Source organism: Polypterus senegalus, chromosome 1 (assembly GCF_016835505.1).
Source record: "Polypterus senegalus isolate Bchr_013 chromosome 1, ASM1683550v1, whole genome shotgun sequence".
Classification (NCBI taxonomy): domain Eukaryota; kingdom Metazoa; phylum Chordata; class Cladistia; order Polypteriformes; family Polypteridae; genus Polypterus; species Polypterus senegalus.
In genome coordinates this window covers 157,630,349-157,657,374 of record NC_053154.1, presented here as the reverse complement: position 1 = coordinate 157,657,374, position 27,026 = coordinate 157,630,349, and the positions used below count along the sequence as shown (strand labels likewise).

The following is a 27,026-nucleotide window of genomic DNA, read 5'->3' as shown; positions in this document are numbered from 1 at the left end:
GCGGGACTGGCCATGTTGGCAAAGAGCACGGACTATAACTCTCCTCTATTACACCTTCAGATAGCAACTCTGAAACTTGCCTGTCAATTTCTTGAAATTTAACAAGTGTTGTTCAGTAATGATGCCAGATGTCTGAACCAATGTGTACTGTCAAGTTAATTGTACAAACTGTCCAGTAACTGACCATTTACTGATTGTGCTAAAAGATGAGTCAGGGGATGTTTCCTCAAAGCAGGTACATCCCTTTAAAAGTTATTGCTTAAACATTAAGCCAGTGTCAATGAGAATGCCATTAGCCATTTCTTCAATGATACCCTGAATAAATGCAATGGGGGGGACTCCACAACCTGAGAAGGAGTCACATATTCTGTTGCTACACATTCTATATCTGACTCAGAGTCAGTAGGCTATCACCGAGCAATATGAACTGGAGAACTGGTCACGACACCAGTCATTGGAAGTTTCCCAACTTCCTCTGTGCATTCACAGGTCAGGGAATGTGGTTTTGATACGCTGGTAAAAGAAATTGAACAAGCGTGTAGGTAGCAGGGTTTATAACATTTTTCCTATAAGATATGACGCTGTCCTCACTGACTCCACATAGTGCTTGCGCCGCACTTTCAAATTGCCTAGCCCAACAGAGAAAACACTGATTGCCATATCCATTGAAAGACGGAGGCTTTCACATGTCATAGATCAGAGTTGCACAGTTTGTATTTCAATTTATAATCTTTTGATGAGAACATTTTTTTTCTTTTTAAACAGTTCAATACACGACAGATTGTGTATCTCTTACTTATCCACCTCACAAGTACGCACAGTCTCCCCCAAACACTACACAGCTAAGGCGGCTTATGGCAATGTAAAGAAGAACAGAACTGTCAGTCCATGAAGTATTCCGACACCTGGTATGTTGTTCAGCTTGCTAATTTTTTGTTATATTTTCCGTTCTTCAGTAACAAGACACCGCTGCTGCTACTTAAGCATGCCCTAGGCAAAGAACAACAAGAATTGCACAGAGTCCAATATACAGCAACCTTTAACGCTTTTATTCACACTCTTCTAAACCAATGAGAGAAAAAACATCACATTGCTCTTTCTTCTTCCCACCAGGAACCACATCCGGACTCTCTTTCTTTTCTACTTCAAGGAAGCATGTGCAATAATTCATAGCCACTGTTAAAAATTAAGTCTTTCAATTGTTTTCTGAATTACACAGTTTTCTTCGCTCTTTTTTCTATATGTAAAATAAAAAAGGTTTTACTACTAATTCATGATTATTACTCACTGCTTATTAAAGTATATTTTTACAAAAAAAGTTAAACCACAATGTTTGCATTTTATGCAGCTGTTTTACAAATAAATTATCTCTATTTTTCTCTATTTCACTGATCACTTCTATCTATCTAAACCAGCTTGCTAAAATGGGATTAGCAAATATTAATGCATTACAAGAACAGATCACTAGAAGGAAGCAGGGTGGTTTTAACATGAAGCATACTGCAGTCTTTACTAAGGAGTTCAGGTCAATCACTGCATATAAAATAGTTAGTGGGCAGCACCTGTAGTAGTGTCGGCAGCATTGTTGAGAGATGCGTTGCCACTTCTGGTCCGAAGAGCTTGTAGTAGAGCCAGGCTGTTATTCTAAACACACCTGTATCGAGTACTACAACCACATCTGGACCAATTCACTAGGATCTGGCTTGAAGAAATCTTCCCAGATGAGGCCTGAGTGTATTTTGCTACATGGAATGGTATTGGTGTGCAGAACTGACAGCTTTGGGGAGTGATTGGTGGCCGCTTACAATCCTGCAGTCATTCTAAGTAGATTCAACCCGAATGCTACAGCCACATCTGTTCCAAATGATTAGAATCAGGCTCAGAGAAATCTGCCCTGATGAGGCCCAATTTTATTATGATTCCTGTAATAGAACTGGTGCAATTCTGCCTTTAAGTATAAAATACTTGCAGGCAATTTCTGGAGCAGTGCTGTTAGCTTTGGGGAGTGATTGGCTGCCACCTCTAGCCTGTGCTGGCCAGTCATTCCAGTTTCTTCTGTGGTGGTGACCTGCGCTGCCACCACCACCTGATCAAGGCACCATGTTGCCCCCTGAGAATATGGTATGATGGCTGGTGTCTCAGCTGTCCATGAGACCAACTTCAATAGAAGCCTATTATGTGAAGCATTAGACTGATGTAGGAACATTTATGTTAGGTAGAATGCCCAGTAGGGCTGGCTGGTCTTTTGGCCTTGGAACCCCTGCAGATTTTCTTTTTTTTTTGCCAGCCTAACGGAAGTTTTTTTTGTTTGGTTTTTTTTTTCTGTCATCCTATTCATCTCTTACCTTGATTTGTTGTTACTTATCTACTCTCTATATATAAAATCCTCAGCCTAAAAGTGCAACAATTTTGTGCAACGTTTATATGTCACGCTTTACTTCAGGCTTATTTTAATACCTACATATATATGTTTGGTGTCACTCTTTTCAGAATTTATCGAACTTTAATGTGATGTTGTTAGATTTTCAAATTCTTATTCTGTTTTTGAATTATAAACTAAAATATAAAGACAGTCATGGTTTTTAATATCAAGAAAGTCATGGTTTTTATTTTTGATCGAGTAAACTTTCTTTCACAGGAACAAATTATTAAAAAAAATCTATTCATAACACCAATGTTTGTATTTAAGTGATTTACTTAGCTGAAGGTCGTGTTAGGATGACCCATTGCATACCACTTTAGTTTTCATGTGATTTTTTCCTTTTATTTTATTGAGTCATTGTTTTTAAAAATATAAGAATGTCAGGTAAAATGAATGGATCATTTATTTAGTCTTATAAATACTCATCGAACATAGCGGACCTCAGTTTAATGGGAATACTAGCAGGCAATTTCTGGAGCATTGCCGGCAAGACAGTAAATATTTTATTCTCATTTCATGACTTTTACTCTGTTAAATAAAAATTAATTTTTCTTTTATGTATTTGTAGAATTTCGTGATTTTCACTCCAATAAACAATAATTTTTCTTTTGTACATTTACAGATTTTACTAATACTAGCCAACCCGCGACGTACCATACGCCGCATAATCAGGCCGGTTTTTTAATGATTTTTAAGCACAGGGAGAAAATTAAAATTTGAAAAATCGGTAATGTAATAAATCAGCAAGAAAAGCAACATTGTAACAATGCATGGAACGAACCAACACACAATCGTCCGTGACTGAAAACTGGCGGACCGCCATTGCTCATGTGCCCACCTCCAACTCGTCACTTGAGTCGTTGTCGTCTTTGCACAGTCCAGATGCACCTGTGATTCACGTAGACTTTCCGTGTTCCTGCAGGAGCATCTAAGAAGACACGTTTGTCGCGGATGCGAATTGCTGTATGTAGCGTGTAAAACAGTTTGCTATGGTGCACGCGGTCGAGCGTCGTAACCGAAAACTCGGTTTTTAAAGACTGTTTACTTCATTGTGTTTTAACCTCAGTTGGAAAGGATTGTTTTAAGGATACCATGGGATACCCCTCGCAAACCGTTTTACATGCTGCATATGGCGATTCACCTCCGGCGTGGCTCCTTCCTGCATTTGCCATAGGTGTCTTACTTGTCGGCGGCTTAGTGAAACCACGCCCCTTCCGGCGTGCTTTCCATGGGTGTCTTTGCCTTAGTGAATTATATATATAGAAGATAGATTCCAGCCGCAACTGGGGGTTGGGCGCCAGGGGGTTTGGCCCCCTAGTGTTTTTAGCAATTGTTTTGCTTTTCTTGTAACTTTCTCTGTCATCTTGTAAAGGCACTTTGGAATTACATTGTATGAAAATGTGCAATAGAAAATATTGGCTCCCAGTTGATGGAATTCAAATCAGGGAAATTCCATGTTCTTTGAAATACCTCAATTAGGGATATTTCAACAATTTTTGAACTTTCAAAAACTCCAATTTACAAAGCATTGGCGAAAGTATCCATCTAAAAACATAATCATCCCATGCAACCTCATGTAGAGATTAGTTAACTCTTTAATATATAGGTTGAAATAATACTTTATGTTGTATATATTTTGTTCTCTTTCACACGTCCGATACCCGCTTCTGAAGGCAAAGCAATAAGACAAGTTATTGAAACACCGGAAAAGCCACCGGCGCGAAGCAATAAAAATCGCGGACCAAGCACGCTTATAGTCACTGACGATCGTCGAAACGGACACTGGCGCTGCGATGTCGGAGTAGTTTATTGCCTTCCGATCAATATTTGAAAGGTACGCTGTTACTTTATCAGGTAGGGAAGGTCTTGGGAGCCAATTTAGTGTTTGAAGCGCGGCCATAAAACACGTGACGAGAACTAATTGGTCGAGTTGTGTTACGCGATCCACCCACCGTTCATTTCTTCCGAGAAATATGCTCGGTGGGGGATTCGTTTAGGAAATTATTGAGAGACACTAACGAGCAGTAGACATTTCTGGAACCATGTAATGTTTGTAAGTCTAACAATACAGCGTTTGTCATTTTTGGACATTTCTGGAACCATGTAATGTTTGAAAGTCTAACAGTACTGTACAGCGTTTGTCATTTTTGGATTCACCGTTGCTCAAGAAAACCCGCTGCCTCAGAGTCGATTGAAATTGCGTCTGTTCTGAAAAGTCTCGGCACGCAGTCGCACGAGATGTAAGTTTTCCAAACCGGAACTACACTTACTAATGGACACTCAAAACAGTTACTTAATAATCAATCGAACTGAAATTTGGCGTATTTGAAAGCTACTTTAGTCACCACAAGTCTATTTGGCTCCGTTATTAATAACATCGTAAATTATGTTTAGAAATATTGTATGTACTGTTAACCCATCAATTTATAGTCTTATCAGTTATTCTTAATGTGACTCATTGGTACAAAACATGTAATAAATATGAAAGTGCTAAGTGTCCTAATGATTACGTAAATAAAGTAAAATGTTGTTCCCAACTTTCAAAACTATGTCCAAAAACGCACCCGAATGTTACGGCATACATATTTATTTAAGAAACGGCACATAATAAAACCAAACCAAACGAGCAAATAACAGCCTCTTGCTCACTCGACATTTTCAAATTACTGTAAAGTGAAAAGGGCACTGCTTACCTTGCTTTATTGGCTCAAATGAGAGTATCTTTCTGTCTAAAATTTATGAACCGTTGGAAGGTACTAAATAGGACTTTCACTCGAGGGGTGCGTGACATCAGTTCTTATTAAAAGACGGTGTGGACATCATAAATGTAATCAGTAGATGATTTGTGGCAACTTTTGAATGTATGAGTTCTTAGAAAGATCATATTTACACATATATTTATTGGTTCATTTATCATCCAGGTAAAGCCTGTCAATTCACCCTTCACTCTGATTTTTAATTTAATGGAATGCCCATTTCAGATAATACTAATGAAATTTACAGAAGATAAAAAGACATAGAGAAACAGAACCTGAAGTTTTCACCAGAGTGAAAAATGTAAGATAAATTAGCATAAAGATAAATGAAACATGTGCAAGACGGGACTTAACTAGTTTCAATGTGGAAGTACTGACATAAGACCTTCCTCACAGGACCGACATGTTCAGATCAATCAGTAATCACTACCATAATTCAGAGCCATATTAAAGTATGGGCGCAGTGGGCACTGGCTGGGGGCTTCAGGAGCATAGGGGCCCACAATATTTCTGATGTCTACTATATGTATGTTTCTGTTTTGCTATCAAGACTGGGGTCTCAGTGCATTACATTGCCTGGGGGCCTATGATGCTGTTAAGACGGCCATGCTGAATTCAGTTTTTTTTTTATAAGTAGCTTACTTATGGTAATCTACTCTATATGCACTACACATTAATAATGTGGTAGTTTAGAAATAAGTGATCCCCAATATCATTCAGTCAATGTAGTGTGACATTGTATTGTTTAAAAGAAAAATACATTATATATGAGCAGTCATGGTTTGTCTGGTCAATTACTCCTATTCTATGTTCACAGGGCATGAAATATAACCAAACATCAAAATCAAAATTTCAACTTTTAAATTATTTACTTGGGCAGGCAAAATTAGCCATTTTAAAAACCTGTAATAATAAACAGAGTAGTACGTTATCAGATGATGAACTGTTTATTTTCAAATTTTATGTACTTTCAAGAATTAGGCTAGAATTTACATATTATAAAACAATGGGTAATACTGAAGAATTTAAAAAAGTGTGGGGAGTGAAGGGGGTGCTGTGCTCTATTGAGGAGGGGCAACTAAAAATTAATTTGTAATAACGAAGAAGAGCGGGTGTGCGATTGTTTTTTTAAACGTTAGAAGGATTAGACAAAGTACTTAATACACTTGTGTACTTAAATTAATGTGTGGGGACCGGGGAGTAGTGGAGGAGAAATGTCATTGTTATTTGTATTGATGTTCATGTCTTCTGTTATTGTGCAAAATAAAGTTTATATTAAAAATTAAATTATGTTCACAGGGCAAAAGCGAAACATTCACAACATCTAAGTGACTGAACTTACCCCAGCAACAAAGGCTACAAGGCAGGAGCCAGAAGAGGTCACAGAATGGGACCCTAACTCTCTCAATAACAATCCTCGATACAATCCAAATTGGAGAGCCAAGGAATCTAATCTGTGTTTCCTGAGATGTGTGGTTAAACTGGAGCACCTTGGCAAAACTTGCACAGGTACAGAGAGAATAACTCTACCCAGACACTGGCTGGAGGTGGGCAGGGAGTGGGCAAACAGAAGCTGCGACCTCTACCAACCTGAATTTCTTTGATGTTTGTTTTGAGCAGCAAATTAGATTACTGAAGAACACTTATCTTTTTGATGATACTTGAATCTATATCAGTTCTGTATAAATCTTGACCAAATGTCATTAAGACAGTAGATGCACTGTTTATGAAACAGAAGAAAAATTATTTGAAAGTATTCTTTAGAAATTGATTATAAAGGTCAAATATTGGTATTTGAACTTTGACACCAACATTTTTTAACCCTAAAGACAGCAGCTAGTAAGTTAGCTGTACTCTTGGTGCCGCAGAGTGGGGATGTGTTGCATATTAAATTAGCACATGAGAGAAAGAATTTCACTGTACTCTCTACACTGTACTGTACCTGCAGTTGCTCTGTCCAGCCCTACAAGCAGGTCCTCCAATTTGCAGGGAAAACGCGGGGGTTGGTGGCAAGAATGGCACTCCAGCCATTGTAAAAAACCTCACATTGTTCTACTCCATTTGAACTAGTGTGGTGCTGAGGTGTCACCCATTGCACAGTTGCACGTAGGTCTTAATTTGGGATCCTGTGGTGGGCGCAGCGACACGCTGTATCAGTGCATGCTCCAAAACTCTCCTCCTCCTCTACATGTGACAATAAGAACATAAACAAGGAGCAAAAGTCACTAGGCCAGTATATTGTAACAGCATTAGCTCTTGGGGCTGACATCAGTGCTGACTCAGTAGCTGGCATCCTTTTGTTCAAGTGAGCAGCTTCAGTGCCAGCCACAGATGAGCAGGCCACAGTCACTTGATTACTGTCTTAGTGAAATTATAGCGAGCTGTAATTGTACCTAATAGAAGAATGAAATGAACAAAAGTCCATTGTGCAGCGCTACAATATTAACACAGCCCCTTTAATCAGTATTATTAAAACCCTGAATGAAACAGCTTTGAAAAGCTGTCAGTGCATCACCACAAAACAGGAAATGTAAATATACCTGGATAGTTAGCAAATGTCATCTTCATTTTTGGTAATTGTATACTTTCTGACTGTGGAGATTCACTTCTTCATTTAAAATAAAATTTCCTTTCCAAATATAGTCATCTTGGCTAAGGCTGTCATGTATTTTGCTCTTTAAGCTATGTTGTTAAACCACTCTAATATTTGTGGGTTTTTGTTTGTCCACCTGCCTCTTGAGGATTGATCACACATTCTCAATGGGATTAAGGTCTGGGGAGTTTCCTGGCCATGGACCCAAAATTTTGATGTTTTGTTCCCCAAGCCACTTGGTTATCACTTTTGCCTTATAGAATGGTGCTCCATCATGCTGGAAAAGGCACTGTTTGTCACCAAACTGTTTTTGGTTGTTTGGGAGAAGTTGCTCTCAGAGGATGTTTTGGTACCATTCTTTATTCATGGCTGTGTCCTCAGGCAAAATTGTGAGTGAGCCAACTTCCTTGGCTGAGAAGCAACTCCACACATGAGTGGTCTCGGGATCCTTTACTGTTGGCATGACACAGGACTGATGGTAGCGCTCATACTTTTTTTCTCTGAACAATCTTTTTTACGGATGCCCCAAACAATTGGAAAGGGGATTCATTGGAAAAAATGACTCTACCCCAGTCCTCGGCAGTCAAATCCGTATACCTTTTGCAGAATATCAGCCTCTCTCTGATGTTTTCCTTGGAGAGAAGTGGCTTCTTTGCTGCCGTACTTGACACCAGGCCATCCTCCAAAACTCTTCCCCTGTGTGGCAGATGCACTCACGCCTGCCTGCTGCCATTTCTGAGCAAGGTGTTCACTGGCGGTGCCCTAATCCCGTAGCTGAATTAACTTTGGGAGACGATCCTTGCACTTGCTGGAGTTTCTTGGGTGCACTGAAGCCTTCTTCACAACAGTTCAACCACTCTATTCTTAACAAGAGGATTACTTAAATGATGTCAGCAGGTCCTTTTTGTGGCAGGGCTGAAATGCAGTGGAAATGGATTTTTTGGGATTAAGTTAATTTTCATGGCAAAGAGGGACTTTGCAGTTTATTACAATTCATCCGATCACTCTTCATAATGTTCAGGAGTACATGCAAATTGCCATCATGAAAACTGAGGCAGCAAACTTTGTGAAAATTAATAAATGTGTCATTCTCAAAAATTTAGGCCATGGCTGTACATCAGGTTTTCCAGCATTGCCTGTATTTTACTTCATTAATTTTACCCTCTGATCTCATTAGCTTTTCAGAGCCTGCTGCAGAGAAGCTTTTTCTCAGTGCCATGCTTCATTGTAAGGAGGTTGTGTTTATCTATTGGGATTCACTTATCCATGTATCTATTTAGAGTCAATTAATAATAATATAGTATATTATAGTATAGATTGTCAAAAATAACATATCAATAAGTATTGATTTTAACATTTTAAAAATACATCAATACTCATTTTTCATGTTATCAGTTCTATAGCCTACATTACTAATGCACTTCCAGCTCCCTAAGCTTGAGTTGCAGCCCCATTTCCATCCACTTACAGGTTAAGATAGACCCTTCAGCAGTGTTGGAGGTTTCACCAGCACGCTGACCTGACAGAGGACAGCCAAAGTGGTGTCTGGAAATATTGCAGTGGTGCCGGAAAAGTTACGTCAGCCAGGAATGATCCACCAAATGAATGAGCTTCCATGACATCATCAATAGCAGGAATGCCTATAAAAAGGGCAACCCTGCAAAGCCGCACATGCATTTTCCAACTAGTGGAGCAAAGGCAGGCAGTCCTTTTAAGGATAATGAGACACCTCAAATAACCATGTAAATAGCAGAGAATCCATCCATTGTGGCCAATGCTACAATATTATGGCATTGTGGTAAATGGGGATGGAAAACCGTAAGATACATGCAAGCCTCTATGCAGGATTTTCAAACAAGTCAATACAAAACATCTCATGAGGTATCATATTTCTAAATTACAGAAATATTTTTGGGCCTGCACCAAATTAACATCATTCTGGACCAAAATTTGTAATTACTTTTCAGACAGCCTTGGTGTCACAATCCCTCCTAACCCATTAATAGCTGTGTTTGAAGTTCTTCCAGATGGGTTTAAAGTGGAGAAGGACAAACAAACTGTGATTGCATTCACTACACTTTTAGCACGCAGACTTATTCTCATAAACTGGAAGAACCCAAACTCTCCTCTTTTAAGTCAGTGGGAAACCAATGTTTTTATAATATTTGAAATTAGAAAAAATCAAATACAGTACTCAGAAGATTTGTACAGATTTTTTTCAAAACATGGCAGGATCTAATCAGTAATATTTTAAAATAAGCTCTTAAAGCTCAGAGGAAGCAATTATTTCTGTATTTCTTTTTCTTCTCCATTCATCTCTATTGGCTTATCAAACTCATCAATCTAGGTATGTTTACAAGCCTTAAGTTTTACTCCATTGGCCATGCTCTTTCTCTCAGGGTGAGGGTCGACTTGTTCTCAATCCTACTTTTTGTAAAAAATTGATTGTTTTGTATAGAACGATTGCACTAAAATTAATAAAATTTAAAAAAAAAAATAAATTACAGAATGTTAGTAAGTATAAACCTGTAAACCAGAGTTTGAAGTAGCAATGTAGCTTTTTTTTTCTACTGGTTAAAACGTTTTTTGCAGCCAGTTAAATGTTTAATACACCAAGATAGAGATCTGCAATTATTTATTTTTATTCTGTGCTGTTTATTCAGGAGCAACAGGGGCTGTATTGCTCCCTCTTTTCATGAACCCTCATCACAACGTGTGCTGACGTTGCATGTTTCTTTTATTATGTGTAATTTTAAAATTATATATCATTACATTTACTACATAATTTAAGGTGCTGTTACGTTTCAGTGATAAATTGCATAAACTGTGGTACCACTCCGTGTGCTCACACGTTGATATGCTAATCTTTTTTGACAAAAACAGGTTTTTTTTTACACAAAAATGCATTGTGCATTGTTTGCATTTATGCAAAGCCTTTAAATGTGTTAGTAGTCTTGTGTGTTACTTTTCTGAACAATTGCCTACAAAAGACCACATTATTGTTCTTTTTACTTGAATATTTATTTACAGTAAGTTTAATATTTTTATGTATGTTTACAAAAGATTACAATAATTATTGAATTAACATTAAATGACATTTGAACATTTCACACTATTTCTTTTCATCAATGTAAAGACATAGCAGACCAGATTATTTTTTGTGATCACTTTTTTATTAACAAAGTATAAATCAAACTATTGCAACAGCTCAATGAAAGGTACATTATAATATACCAATAACCCCCACCACTTGCTTTACATGAACAAAGGTAGCCCTGGAGTAGAATGCACAACAGGGGGAAAAAAAAGATAACTAGATAAAATAAATAACCTAAGTAAATTTTGGTATGCAGATTCCCTCTATGTGACTAGGACAAGTTGCGAGGCTAACTGCCAGTTTAATATACGGGTGCTGGATGAACCATTAATCCGTGCTGCACATAATTCAAGCAAAACAAGATTAAAAAAGGAGGTTCATAAATCAAAAGATAATAAACTAGGAGATTTCCAGCAAGAGGCTAAGGCTAATTTTGCAGCAATCGAGCCTAGAGAGAATAACCTTTGCTGGAAAGAAGAGAGAAAGACAGCAGCAATGTCCAGAAGAGGACATAAATGAGGCAATAATGGAATTTTATGAAGGGAGAATTTTGACACATTACTCCAAAGAAGCCTAACTGTGGGACACTGCCAGAACTTGTGTAGAAATGCACCTCGAGCTTAAACCAGAGCTTCCCTTTAGCTAACTGCCCAGCCTCTCATGTGCCTTCTGGTAAACTTTTAAACAGTTGCTCCCTATAAATATCAAAATGTTTGAATTTGATACAAACACCATTTGTGGTACTTATACAATATACCTATTCAATACCACATCAAAAACAGAAATTCCATTCATTCATCCCATTATTAAAGGTACTGTACTTACATTACTCAAGTGAACAATATTGTGCCTTTTTCTGCAACAGAATATAAAATATGCTGTATAAATACTAACAGTGACAACAGCTTTAAATACTGATATATCCATCAAGTAATTACCCAGCTGTCATTCATGTAAACTAGTATTGGTGTTGATAAATATCAATATACAACGCAGGGCTTGAGTTTTAATGTGGGATAGACCAATGAGGGGTTTTAAGGAATGATATCATGAACTAAGTGTTTTATCTTGCCATGTGCAAATCTCTAAATTTATTCTCTAACATTAATACTAAAAATAAATGTTCAAATTTTGTTTGTTTTGTTGAATTCCAAGATAATTCAAGATATTTTCATTTAAGTGGATGACACGGTGGTGCAGTGGTAGCGCTGCTGCCTCGCAGAAAGGCGACCTGAGTTCGCTTCCCGGGTCCTCCCTGCGTGGAGTTTGTATGTTCTCCCCGTGTCTGCGTGGGTTTCCTCCAGGCGCTCCGGTTTCCTCCCACAGTCCAAAGACATGCAGGTTAGGTGGATTGGCAATTCTAAATTGGCTCTAGTGTGTGATTGGTGTATGGGTGTGTTTGTGTGTGTGTCCTGCGGTGGGTTGGCACCCTGCCCAGGATTGGTTCCTGCCTTGTGCTCTGTGTTGGCTGGGATTGGCTCCAGCAGTCCCCCATGACCCTGTAGTTAGGATTCAGCGGGTTGGAAAATGGATGTATAAATGTTCAAATGTTGTTTCTTGTTTTGTTGAATTCCAAGATAATTCAAGATATTTTCATTTAAGTGGATGACACGGTGGTGCAGTGGTAGCGCTGCTGCCTCACAGAAAGGAGACCTGGGTTCGCTTCCTGGTTCCTCCCTGTGTGGAGTTTGCATGTTCTCCCCATGTCTGCGTGGGTTTTCTCTGGTTGCTCTGGTTTCCTCCCACAGTCCAAAGACATGCAGGTTAGGTGCACTGGCGATCCTGTGCTTGTCCCTAGTACTGTATGTGTTTGGTGTGTGTGCGGACCCCTGTGACCCTGTGTTAGCATATAGCGGGGTTGGAGAAAGACTGACTGACAAACTCTTAAAGCAGTTTTCTTTTAAAATAAGCTTTTTTAGAGAATTGCTCTGGTTAGGTTTGTAACATTTGCGGTTGCAAGATTAATATCTGCACTATTAGCTGGTTAAAATATGTAAATTTCAAATATCGCAGACCCCTGGGACCTCATTTATAAAAATTTGCGTCGATTCAAATGTGAAATATGTGCACACCAAGAAAAACAGAAATATGTACAAACAAAAACTAGATTTATAAAATCTGACATACGTACATTCTTACAAAATTTACCCTTTATAAATCACAGTCACCTCGTAATATGCGTACATAACCTTGAAAGCTACCATTGAACACCATCCTTAAACATCAATATATGCAGTATGCTAATCACTCTTATATATACAATATAATCTCAATGCTGCACACCTCCAATGGCTGGTAGAGCAGCCTCCTACCTGATGCAATGAGACACCTGCATTCATCATTCATCTGGCTGCGCTTTGTAGCCGAGAGCATAAATTATGCATGGCATTATAGTGCCTCTGCTCTGTATTTTGAGGGTCAGGGAAGGCACAAGACAGGTAATTACCTGGTACATATGACATAATTGCTGTTACAATGAATAGTATAGGCCATATGAAAAAGAGGGTTCAACCAGTTACTTTACCAATAAGCCAGCCACTACTTCCAACATTTTTGTCCACTGTACTTTGCCTAAAAGGAAAATTGAATCATGCGTTCACATAAGCAGATATAGGTTCTTGCGATATCCCTAGCAGTAACTGTTGAAGCAGTTTTTCATGAGCAATCTGATTCACTGTAGCTTGTAACTCCACCAGAGTTCTCATTTATCTTTCAAGTGTCCTCCCTATTAGACTTCTGTGTGTAGCTTGACAGCTCTTCATTACTCTGTCCGTATCTTAACTGATTTAACCGGACTTGAAGTGATATTCACCGACTTGGGATATTTTATCTCCATCCCCTAACTTATGCTTTTCACTTTTTAATGGAGCTTTTTGGAGTTAATTTTGTCTTTACTGCATAGGTCAGACTGTGATGCTGATTCCCCACAAACTGGACCTTCCAGAGAATGTGCATTTAGACTCCATTTAACTAATTATGCCGTACTGAAATCCATTTGGGGGTTAGTGTTAATTATTTTTGACCAGTTTGCAGAGATCTTTTTCACTGACATTATATAGTCCTTTTCTGTTGATCAATATCAGAAAGCCAAATTAAATTAATTCCGATTCAGTGTTGTACAGCAAAAAAAGGGAAAAACTTCAAAGCGTGTGGAATAGTTTTATAGGCAGTGTTATACACAATTAAATTTCAAAGCATTGATGGAATAAAAATGCATTTCATGCACTGACTGACAGCTTACTGTCAGTTTTGAAAAACACTAGGACTCAGAATTTTTTTAGTTTGCATGTTTTCCAGTTGTCTGGAGGGTTTTATCTGGGTGTTGTTTTCTTTGTTCCAAACATGTTTAAATATTTAATCATGTGTACAGAGCAGTGAAATTTTAACTTGAAACATACTATCTCTTTCAGTGCCATGATTGGTGACTATGCCAACCTTACCCCAAAATGGTCTTTTTCTTTAAAGAAAACAGTCCAGAATGGCACTATTTAAATTTTTAGGGTGCGGCTGTTCCTTTAGTGTTTAATGTTCATGTTTTTGGTCCATTGGCCACTGCAGCTTGTCCCTGTATGAATGTGGATGAAGTTTCTGAAATGCTTTGTGGTGGCCTAACGTTCTATCCAAACTCGGTTCCTGCTTTGCACTCTTTGCTGCTGGCATAGGCTTCACCTCCCCCAAGCCACTCTGGATAGCACTATGGCCTTCAAAATGGATATATGGATGTTTGTATAATTGTGTAGTCTTATTTAGGCCTGTCCAAAATGTATGGATATATGGATGTTTGTATAGTTGTGTAGTCTTATTTAGGCCTGACCAAAATATATATTATACATATAATTTTAGCAGTTACCACCATAGTTGAACTGACAGTGATGCGTGACAAAAAATCCTTTAAATCTCTGGAATCTTTGGATATGTCAGTCTTGAGAGGGAAACTGTTGGAGCTATTGGGCTTTACTAAACCGGGTTTGCTAAAAAAAAAAAAAGTCATCGTCTGTCTAACCAGGAGTGGGAATCATAATAAAATCTCCAAGAACAGAATATTAAATTTTGTGTTGTAAAAATGGGACTTCAAGTACAATCTAGGGATGTTTACCCTTTATGGTCAGCATTCCCATCTTCATCATCAGAGACACACTGGGAGGGGAGGGGAGCAGGTTACTTCTAGGGTAAAGCCACAGATAGAACATTCTTTAAAAAAGTGGCATAGTTTGGGGATGCTTAGTTGAATCAAGACCAAGGTGAATAGGTATCACTAGAAAAACAATTATGTCTGCTGTCTTTGTAAAATATTTAGGCCATGAATCTGTAAACAAAGAGCTGGGTTGGCAGAAAGGCAATGCATGGAATAAAACAGATCTGGAGTAATGGGAATTGTGGAAGAGAGGTGAAAAATAAGAGTTCTTGTGGGGTGGAATGGAGAGGTAGGAGTGTCGGGAGTAATTTGTGTCAGACAGGTCGCAAGAGTGAAAGGGAAGATCTATATATTAGTGAGACAGCTGTGGGTTGGAGATGGTGGCACTGACCACAAAGCAGGAGACAGAGCTGGATGTGCCAGAGTTAAAGATGCTAAGATTTACATTGGGTGTGACAAGGATGGACAGGATTAGAAATGAGTACATTAGAAGGAGACAGAGTCAGAGAGGCGAGATTTCATTGGTTTGGACAGGTGCAGGGGAGAGATGCAGAGTGTATCGGGTAAAGGATGACAAGGATGAAACTGCCAGGCAAGAGGAAAAGAGAAAGGCCCAAGAGGAAAAGAGAAAGACCCAAGAGAAGATCCACTGTGGCAACCCCTAATGGGAGCAGTTCTAAGTCCAAAGCTAAATCCAATGAGAGGAGGCAAACATGAAACAATTAGTTGCGGAAAACAGATCTCAGTTGAAGCATTAACTTCTCAGTTCCTACAAGATACTTCTGACTGCAGTTGTCAAGATGGTGTAACCAAGTGTAAGAGGTTTTGTCTGGAACCATAATTTCAAGGACACCACCATAAAGCTGGACAGGAGTTGGGACACAAGATGCACTGCTAGGAATAGTCAAGCTGCCAGTGACAACAGAATACATAACAGTGTGGGAGAATGCAATGCCTCAAAACACTGAATAGAGCCACGGAGATCGCCATCTCTTGGGTACAAATAGGAATCCTGTGCAGTTGGGGGCATTATAAATGAGTTATTCTAGAGTCCCTGTTATTAGATGTCAGGAGGGACATTTTACCTAGTGCACATGTGCCCATGTTGCTCACTTTTACAGCTGAGCCCTATAAATGAGACATGGGGTTCAGGATTGCAGACACAACTTGGGTCAAGAGGACTCCCAGGTGAACAATCATTGACTCTGAAAATAGTCTTAGGTTAAATATCCCCACATTTACCATTCTAGTGGTCATGAAGCTGGATAGAAGAGGACAGATGGCGCTCCCCTGGTGAGATGAAAGTTGGCCAGGGTTAGAAGAACAGGTAGAGGGTTAAGTGAGTTAAAAGTTAGCAAGATAACTCAGCACCTTACTGCAATTTGGGACTTGAACCTTCATAAAAAAGCTCAGAATGGTATTTTTTATTATTATATACAATGTCCGGCATCTGCTAAATTCCTTCTCTGCGATCTGATGAACATTTCATGTCGCAAGCCACTGTAGCCAGTAATCTGAACAAGTCTTTTTTATATTGAGAATTGGGTTGTCCATTTTTATACAATCTAATAAAATAAGTTATCAAAGGTTTGCGTCATTTGTTCACTCGCTATTTGTTAACTGAAAGTTGAAAATGTTAATATTTACTGTGAAAATTAAATATATTTTTGGAATAAATGAAACTTATTCCACCATAAGGGAATCAACTGCTGGCCAATTAACTTTTTACAGCTGTTAAAAGCCTTGAAAAATAGTACATTGAACTATGAAATGCAAGTTTTGTGAAGTTATTGCCATTAAACGATGTACTGAGTAGGGATTAGATATTTTATAGAATGTAAGAAACAAAGCATTTCATTTTCTCAATACTGTTTAATACGGTCTTGCTCTCCGTGGAGTAGGCTTTTGTTTTCAGTTTATGTTATACAGAATTGTAAAAAGTCAGCACAGTACATCTGCAACAATTTTTTTGAAAATCACTGGTCAAAAGTTTTAGAACATCTCAGTTTTTTCCAGTTTATCTTCAAATGTGATCGGTTTAAATGCAATGCATGACCTAAAATGGTGTCAAGGTAAGCCATACACAGCCAGAAGTTTAAATTTAAAATGTAGGTTAGCAAAAACTGAAAAAGGGGAATTTCAGAATAAAATAACTTGGCAACTAAAAGGTTACAACCTACAGATGTTCTGCAGCAAATAAAGTAAATTAAGCCTTGCAAGTTGAAGCGAACAATTTTGCACAGGTCTCCCAACTTCTGTTGATTACTTAAAAACCTCGTCTGTCTTAAACCAGAGCTAGAACAGACTGTTACTACACCCTCTGAAGTACTACTTGGACAATAATCCAGTGATAATGGCAAGAAAATGGCAATTAACATATGAAATGAAACAGCAGTATTAATCTTAGAAGTGCAGGCCTTCTATTTAGAGAAATTACAAAACAAAGTGTCAGTGAGTACAGTGGTGTCCTACACAATCCAAAGGCAATTGGAAACTGCAAGAAACTCTGATAGGAAGAGGTCTGACAGAGAGGGTCACCAGCTAGTGTGATATGCAACTGACAACTCAACAACTTAACGGAGGTCGCAAGTACTGGTTTCTACAGTGAAGGGGAGACTTTGTGCTGCAGGTTTGACTGGGTGAGTGGCATTAAGAAAGCCATTCCTTAAAGGAAAAAATAGGGCCTTGAAATTCCAGCTGTGGACTACTGCAGGTTAAAGAAAGTCTTATGGACCTTCTTTTGGCTGCTCCTGTTAGGGGTTGCCACAGCAGATCATCTTTTTCCTAAGAAAGCCTTGTGGAGCGATGAATAAAAATTTGAAATCTTTGGTTCATCATACAGGGTGTTTCCGTTTGTGAAAGGATGGTTCCTCAGTGTGTGACACCAACTGTTTAATGGTTGTGGGTTTTTTTTTGTTGGAGGCAAAAGGATTACGACAGTTTGGCTGTTATATTCATAAAAGGTGGCTACTTTGATGAATCAAAACTTAAAATAACATTTTGAACACTTTAATGATTTCTTTGACTTTTTTTTTATTTACCAGCGTTTATTATTTCTATGCCTTGATTGCAACATTAATACATTAAACTGTGTGCATTTCAATAAAAAGTGAAAAATCTGAGGTGTTCTAAAATGTTTGACCCGAAGTCTACATATGTCCAAGTATGATATAGAATTAATCTTTATTTTGCTTTAAATAGTAAAAAGTAGTGTGAAAGCGTTTTATCACAATATTTATAAATTTTGTATGACAAAGATTCAGTAGAGCTGTTTCAGAAAGAAATAATTTGAGTCTGAATCATTGATTTTAAGTGGCTGATCTGAAGAAGCAGAAGAACCTTCTGTTATCATCAACAGCATCTTGTCTTCTGGGGCCATTGGAACAAAATTGGCGAGTGAAAAGTTTATGGGTTTCAATTCAACTAGCTCCTGCAAAACAGCTTTCTGGAGAATATCCTCGTCTTGAAAGAAGTCTGGCGCTGAATGAGGAGTTTGGTTTATGTCTCCTGAAAAACAAAAACAGAAGGTATGAGCAATGCAATCTGATTTTGCAAATTTGAATGCAATTTTAAGCAAGCTTATTCATAGCATGCAGAGTTAGTTAAATTCTTATTTCCATGTGCCAATCAACATTTAACAAACATGTCACCACTCTCTGCCACCGTGATTAGTGAGAAGAACTACCTTTCTAGCTTTCTACTGAGTTGAAAAATGTTGGTTGTCATAATACAGTGACAATCAAAATCTACTGAAAATTAATAAAAACATGACTTTTCTTCTGCTTTATTTACAGGAGCACAAACTATACACGTGACAGACAAAATTTTAAAACGTGAAAATGACATTTCAAAATTAATTTTAATTTGTGCACATACAGTGCTCTTCTCTGTGGTCAGGCTCATAAAAGATTTTAAAAAATATAACACGATTTATTAAGTATATAGAGATTATTACATGCATATAGGTGGTAAGAGAGACAAAATATTAAGTATTTCCTAATTGTGGTAGAAATGTTGGTAAAGGAAGTAACATGAATGCAAGCTTGTTGATAAAAAGAAAAAAATAGTTGACTCAAATCCTGAATAAAGAAACACTTGGCATTAGGAAAAAAAAAGACAAATGCTGTTGATATCTGGAATTAAAAGAGTAAGTATAAAGAACTCCAGTTGATAGAAATCCTGGATAAAAAAAATCTCTTGAGTCCTAAGGCATGAGAAAGAGTAACCCTACCAAACTGTCTAGTTTGTTGATATCTCTCTATTATTAAAAAAAAAAAAAATCTTTGGGAGGGAAAGCAGGGAGATGAGATGTGACCTTCTTGGAAGACAATTTGAAGTCCCGCGAGAGGCACTTTAACTTGCTCCCAAGCTCTTAAAACAATGACAAGCAAAACACGCAGCTCGCCAGCAGCAGAAAGCCAGTAGATGATCCGACCGCTTCTCCTTGCATACATTCAGCCACCCTAATCTCCCTTCAGAACGCGAGCGGCAGAGACGCAAAGTGGAAAAAGGACAGCTGCTGTACAGGCTTTGAAATGATCTGGGCAGCGAGACAAGCAGAACAGGCAGCTCGCCAGCAGCAGAAAGACAGCAGATGATCCGATAGCATCTCCTTAGAGTGCGTTCAGCAGCACCCCCTTCACAACGCAAGCAGCGTTGTGTGTCCTGCGAGAAAGAGATGTAACCACGGCCGGGGCCAGAAATAAAGGACAAGTATTGTTTTTACAAAAGTTTTACACTAAAGTAAAAGTGAAAATAATGCATATGTACCAATTCCCATGAAAATAACAATCTCTTTAAATTGTATATCCGGTAAACCAAACCTGGGGGTTGGCGATCCCCCAAGTGCTTTTATGTAACTCTGATTTCTGAAAGCGTGAGTTAATACTACAATGGCTTGATTAGTGAGACACTCGGACTATAGAGCATATCATACAAACAAGAACCCAACAGTCAGTCTCTTTCTAGCTGAAGTAGGATGTGAAAATGGTTAGCTTTAATACATGGCTATATACGGTGGATTGAGAAAGTTTTCGCACCTCTTGATTTTCTACACACATTACTGTGCTGTTCATTTAATTTTAAACTGATAAATTTGCCATTTTTGCCCATCAGTCTGCACTCCATGACCAAACAAGCAAACAGGATGCACTTGGCCCGATCTGGAGTGCTTAAGCAAAGGCTCTGAATAGTCTTAACAGCATTATAGGCCCCAGTGCCCCTACCTACTCAACCGCTCAGCAAGTCACAACATACATAGATTAGCATGAGGCCCCAATGCATGTAGGGCCCCCAGGCAACTGCCCAGTGTGCCCATGCTTTAAGACGGCCCTGTGAATAGTATGAATGAGAGATAATGGACCTAGAAAGTGAAGGGGTCTGAATACTTACTGAATCACGTGTAAACTGACAAAAAAATACAACTAATGAGAGAGCAAATTTTAGAATGATTAAAGATAGAGGTAACTTTCAATTATTAAATCAAACATGTATTTCATAGTAGACTTCAATGTATTTTACAAAGAAGCCATGAAATGCATCATAAAAAAAAAGTTAAACAACAGTTTTTAATATTCTTTGCATAAATCAACTATTTCCTTCTCATCTTTTTTCCTATCAACTCACGTACCCCAAAAGAATCAATAAAACTGGGCTGTTGGAGAGTATGACAGGCCCAGCTCTTAAATTTGCAGGATTAGGACATCAACCACAATTTTAAAGATGCCTTAAATATGCTTTATACTGTATGCTGCTGAACATATTAAAAAATTGAACAATTGTACAAGAACAAACTTTGACAAAAATGAGCTGCTCACATTTGGTTAAAAAAAACCATCCACAATAGCACTAAAATTTCAGTGCCCTGAATACATGTAAATAAATCTAGCAGTTTCATTGACGTGTTTTTCCGTTTGAATATGTTGTAAGCAAAATAAACTCGAGTGACCAATAGATTGTATTGGAAGCATTTCTACTAACCATTGTGAGACTTGCCATGTTTATTAAGGTCTCCTGCTGAAAAAAATGTTTTCCCACATGTGGTGCACTTGTATGGCTTCTCTCCTGTTAATGTAGTACAGAAAACAACAACTGTCAAATAACAAAGTTTTCACGACACAGTTAATTGAAAATTTCTGTTACTGTAATCAGAATACTGGCATAAGACTGTCACACTTGCTTAATCCAACTCAGGGGGGCACAGTCTGTCCCAACCGGTGAAAGGCAGGAAACAGCCTTGGGACTGGGCACTATTTATGCACACATCCCATATGGGAGCAAAATCCCCATAGGCACAAAAAGAATGGAAGAAAACTCCACATGAACAATACCTGAATACTCTGTTTCTAATGATATGAAGTGCGAGTATATGAGGTGCGAGTGCTACTTACTGCCCACCTTGCCACCCGGCACAATTATCGGATATAATCTTCATAGTAAAAATTGCCCAACCAGATCTTTCCTAGCAGCCTCAGACAAAAATTCCTTGTTCAAAAAACATTTTTTTTTTATTTTTATTTTTATTAATTTTATTACAATCCATAAAAAACAATCAAGTTTTTACAAAAAGAAGAATTGAGTTAAGAACAGATCAATCCCCACCCCTATGTTCAAAAAACATTGCATGGAATTTCAAGATTCAAGTACAAGGATACTGACCTGTGTGCTTACGAGTATGTGTGATAAGAGAACTAGATACAGCGAACGCTTTCCCGCACATGTCACAGACGTAAGGTTTCTCTCCTGTGTGACGACGTAAATGATAAGTCAAAGTACTTGCTTGAGTAAAGCTTTGTCCACATCTTTCACAAACATACGGTTTTTCTCCACTATGTATTCTGTTAATAAAACAAATAAAATGAGCCATTTTACTACAACTAATGGATACAAAATGACCCCTTTTTGCATGGTCCACTAACCTTTTGTGTATTTTGAGATTGCTGGATGTGGCAAACTGAAGGCTACAGAAGTCACATTTGTACGGTTTCTCTTCTCCATGGTGCATGTGGCTATGGAAGACCAGCTGGCATTTCTGAGCAAAGCCTTTGTTACAGATATCACAATGGTATGGCTTCTCTCCTTCAAAAAGAAATCTCATAGTCAACTAATCTTTAAGGTTTTCTCCTTCAAAAAGTTCTGTTACAGTCTAACTAATCTGAAAATAACGTCAACTATGCTCATATTAAAACCTGATTAAAGTGTGTTATATTTTCATTAAAAAAATCCTGCCAGATCATCCTAGATGCATTTGCTCAGCTCATCTGTTTTCTATGCAATGTCTTTGTAGTCGTTGGCACAATGTAAATGAGTAATGTTGAAAAAAATAAAACTGCCAATTTTCCATCTTAAACATCCCCGCCATCCCCAAAGCCATGCTACATTGTCCACATTTCCATACCTGTGTGTGTGCGGGTGTGAGTCTTCAGCTGGTTGCATTGTGTAAATGCTTTCCCACACAGCTGGCAGATGTAGGGCTTCACTCCTTTGTGTATTCGCATGTGTCTCTGTAAGCTACTGGCCTCGGAGAACACCTTTCCACAGGCACTGCACAATGGCTTCCTCTTTGACTGCCTCTCGTTCAACTCACTTCCCACAGAAGGGTCCAGGCATCTCTCTTCTTTGATGCTGGCTGGTGCCGTCTTACAAGATTCCTTCGGAGTTCTTTTTTTTCCAGCTCTGCTTCTTTTTCTATTAGGTTTCTGTGAGATCTTATCCTGATCTGCAAGACTTTCACTACCCATCAAATCTTTTTCTAAGTTCTTGCACTGTTGATTTAGTTGTGTTAGTTGTTCGGTGTTGTGGTTGGTATAAGCTAAAACTTTAGCTGATCTTGGCAAGTCTTTCTTCAGCTCATTTTTTTCTACAAGATCAACATAGCTGCTTATTGATTTTTCTGCAAGTTTTTGGACTTGGTTAATTTTTTTTCTTGTAGTCTTTTGGCAGCCATTTTTAAGTTGACCTTTGGGCAATCCTTTCTGATCTCCACCTGCATGTGGGGAAGCATATTCTTTTGAGTAGTTATATGCAGAGGAGGCATAACTACGCTTACCAGCCAGGCCAGTGCCAACAGAAGCTGTTGCAGTTGCCTCTTCTTCCATCTTGTGTTTCTTGCTTTCAATGTGTGTCTCAGAAAATTCTATGCATCTGGCAACTAGACTCTCTATCTTAAGGTAGTTGGCTGCCTGCAGCAACTCGCTCACATTGTAACTGTAAGAAATGAAGTACAAGGACAAAATAAAAAACAGGGACTGCTATACTCAAACAAAATTAGTCTAGCAACAAAATCTGGATGCCAAAATGCGGGAAATGGTCTGTAGAATTTAACAAGACAAATCCATTATAGAGTTGCAGAAGTCTAATTCTGTCCTTGGCAATGCGAGGCCTAAATGGTGGCACAGTTCAGTGCATACAAAGGATGCAGTGCAAGGTACAGTATTATATAGAATTTTAGAGGTTGTGAACATCAAAGTAATATTATTTGGCATTGCTCTTGTGAAAATTTCACAAACTCAAACTCAAAAGTGTCCACACAAGGAGTTATGATTGGGAACAGCTTGAAATGGTACCACAAGCCTCCCATTATTATAGTGAAGTGGGACACAATTACACATTCATGAGAAAAAAATATTTAACAAAGTAGCTTATCCTGTTTTTTGCTGCCAGAAAAAAAGAACTTACCATCACACAGACACTTCTGCTTAAAAAAAGTAATAAACGGGGGGAACTACAGCAGCTTCACATCGAGTACAAGTGGACTCTAGGTTACCACTGTCGTTTTTCAAAATACGCAGCTACCACAGAAGGTTAAAAATGAAAACTGCGCCTCCGTATTCCCAGAATAGTAACAGTAGTCTACCATTGTGAATGTATGTGCTGTTATAAATACATAAACTCATCAGAGGCCAAAACAAGTCTGCCTTCCCTCTGAGAATTCCAGTGAACTGCGCAACAATCGAACACAGAGGTGTCCAACTCCAGACCTGGAGAACGGCAGCGGCTGCAAGTTTTCTTTCTAACCATCTTCTTAATTAGTGACCAGTTGCTGTTAATAAACTTCATTTGCCTTAATTTTAATTGGCTTGACTCACACCCCTGAATTGTTATTTTCCTTAATTAGCAGGCAAACAATAATGAGACATAAAACGAGCCACCACATGACCAGCTTGCCTGTGCCTATCACACGATATAACAATAATGAGACATAAAACGAGCCACCACATGACCAGCTTGCCTGTACCTATCACACGATATCGGAGAATAGGGAAAGATGAAAGTCCCAGTAAGGTCACCAAAAAAGGTTTCGGAATTGTCTACTGTGGCAGAGTTAGGAGTAGCAACAAGCCATGGAATTAAACAATGGGTTTAATGAAAAACAAGAATGCTTCTCATTAAGAAAGTGATTGGAGTGAAATTGGTTGGAGTTTGAAGCCCTAACTTGGCTGGTCATCTATTGGCCCGCTTCACATCTCATTTGATGTACAAAAGAATACATTCAGAGGACTGAATAACTAAAGACTGGGCAATTAAAATGAAGGGAAAAGACGTTAATTAGCAGTGAAAACTGGTCACTGATTAGGAAAAGGGTTACAATGAAAACCTGCAACCACTGAGGCCCTCCCAGGATAGCAGTTGGAAACCCATTCTTAACACATACCTACACATGCATCTTTTGATTTTTGTCAAATTTCTGCTTAACATAAATCTTAACAATACTTAAACCTTGAAAAATATGAAGTTAAAAAAATAAATGGTTGGTCATTGTACTGAATACTAGAATTAGTTCACAAAAAAGCTCTCCTCACCATACATACCAATCAATATTTATGACTCCAGTGTAAAGGAAGTCCAGCAAGGTTTGAAACTTGTATTCATTCACCTGACTTGGGTCCAGGAAAGTAAACCCATCAATGCTTGAGCTGTCATTCTGAGCTCCAAAGTACTCACTAAACGCCGCCAGGACATTCTTGTGGGCCTTGAAGTGTGACTGGCCAATCACAACAATGCAGTCACACAAGATACTCTGCTCACGCTGCTTGTTGAGTTGGTCCAGGAGGTACTTGCAGTGGTGGAAGTTCTGCATGATAAAACCTGTAATATTTACGTAAAAAGAAAGATACGTAAATACAACTGCCAAGGATGATGAGACAACACTAATTATTCAATTCTGACTGAATAGTTTTGGGACAAGGAATTAATGAACCTCTAATGGTAAAGACATCTTTCTAGACCCTGTTCTGCAGAAAGGGATTATATAATGGACAGCAGATCAATGAATAGATAGATCGCTTGAACTGAAAACATTAGTCGCATGCTAACATAACGATCACCATTGTAATTATTTACCAAAGAAAACCAGATGCAATATTTGTCAAAAAATATTTGCTCAGGCACAAGTTAAACTTCACCTGTTGTTGCAGTTAAGTCCATGTGCAAATGTCATTACCTGTGCTTGATACGGTATGCCCTTACTGTAGTGTGGCTATTCCTGCTGTTGCTACCTAAACACAAATAATCCAAGCAAGTGTTTCAGGTTCCTGCATAATGTTCCCTGGAAGAAGGCAGTTGAATGAGATTAATGCACATCTAGGGTTAAATTGCTTAGTCTGGGTCTTTTATATCAAAAAGATGTGCATTCAAATTAATCCAGATGTCACATTAAAAAGGTCTCGGGCAGCTGGGAAAGACACATGAATCTCATGCAAAGTGGGTGCAAAGAGAGTGAAGGCCTGCCATCATTGAGACAACATAGTGAGTTGCCAAATCAAACCAGAAAACTAAAGGAAGCAATGTCACAATCAACCTGTTCCTTCACTAACGCAAGCCCCCAACTCTTGCAGGTAATAAGCAAGGCTGAGTTATTTATTTTTTTTGTAATTCTCTCTTAATGTCTCAGTGTAAAATACAGGTAGGTTGCGAGTTTGCTGGCCCTCTAACTGGGTGTTTCTTACAAACTTGCACTGTTGGGTATGTTTTGTGCTTTTACACTAGTTGAATAAACACGCTTGATGTATTACGACTGATTGAATATAGTCATTTAAGCATGCACATAAACACAATTTTGAATATAACTGGAAAACTACAAAACATGGTGTTTGGCTTTCTTGCACTCGGGCTGCACGCTTTGTATGCTGTGCCAATCAGTGGGGTTACAAGCAGGCGAGGTGCTCATTTACCTCCACTGCATAGGTGTGGCTCAAAGGGCTTCAATAAGCAGACTGAAAGTGGAGAATTCCACCATATTTCTCAGTTTTTTTACTGTCATTGCAGGTTTTGTGACATTTTTTTTGTAAGTGCAGAAATGATCCATTCATCCATTCACTTTAAACCCGCTTGTGTAAAGCAGAGTAGTCACAGAGAAGCTGGAGCCGATCCCAGCAAGCAGCAGGCGTAATGCAGGAACGAGGACGGGGCAGCAGTTCATTGCAAGACGAATACACACGCATCATGGCCAACTTATGATCAACAGTCCACATAAGCTACATTTTTTACATTGCTGAAAAACTGCACATATAGCAAAAGAATTACATAAATACTTAATTTGACACAGTAGTTATTCTCCATTTTGGTGTCTTGTCATAAAATATTGCACTTTAAACAACTGGGTAAAGTCTACATGTACACAATGGCTATAGCGGTGCCAAACTCTTCACTTGCTATTAATTGGTCTTTTCTTTAACCACAAGGCATGTTATCAACAAGCAGCCAAGATGAAAGGCACTGGAATAGATTGGGGGTTATGTATTAGGTTTTATTTCACAAATTCATTAAGTAAGTTTAGACTTTTGATTTTATTTCTACAATTTTTTCTTGAGACGTGTTTAGCTCTGTGTACAATTTATGGTCACCAAATAATCCCATCTTTACAGAACACAAAAATTCCCAATCACAATTATAAAAACTGAAAACACAATGGAGATCTATGAAATTAAGACTCAAAACTCAGAGAAACCGACATCATCCATCCTCAGATCACTTCCAGAATGAAACTGCAGCTCTGCATGCACACTTAGAACTGCACATATCAT

General features: G+C 38.4%; 1 protein-coding gene across 1 annotated transcript; it reads right to left on the bottom strand.

Moving 5' to 3' along the window:
- Positions 1-17,983: 17,983 nt before the first annotated feature.
- On the bottom strand, positions 17,984-25,081 carry LOC120533901 (myoneurin-like). The gene is made up of 6 exons (XM_039761011.1): positions 24,813-25,081; positions 22,400-23,208; positions 21,921-22,080; positions 21,661-21,839; positions 20,983-21,066; positions 17,984-18,510 (listed from the first exon to the last, which is right to left on the bottom strand). Exons 1-6 carry the CDS (start codon positions 25,079-25,081, stop codon positions 18,263-18,265), a joined length of 1,749 nt encoding a protein of 582 aa, XP_039616945.1. The 3' UTR covers positions 17,984-18,262.
- Positions 25,082-27,026: the final 1,945 nt, after the last annotated feature.

Bases quoted from the DNA above. Each gene is read 5' to 3' on its own strand.
- LOC120533901 (XM_039761011.1), bottom strand. From the start codon at position 25,081: ATGCAGAACTTCCACCACTGCAAGTACCTCCTGGACCAACTCAACAAG. The intron at 23,209-24,812 runs GTATGTATGGTG...CATTTCTTACAG, and splicing joins GGAGTCATAAATATTGATTG to TTACAATGTGAGCGAGTTGC. The intron at 22,081-22,399 runs GTATGGAAATGT...TTCTTTTTGAAG, and splicing joins TCACACCCGCACACACACAG to GAGAGAAGCCATACCATTGT.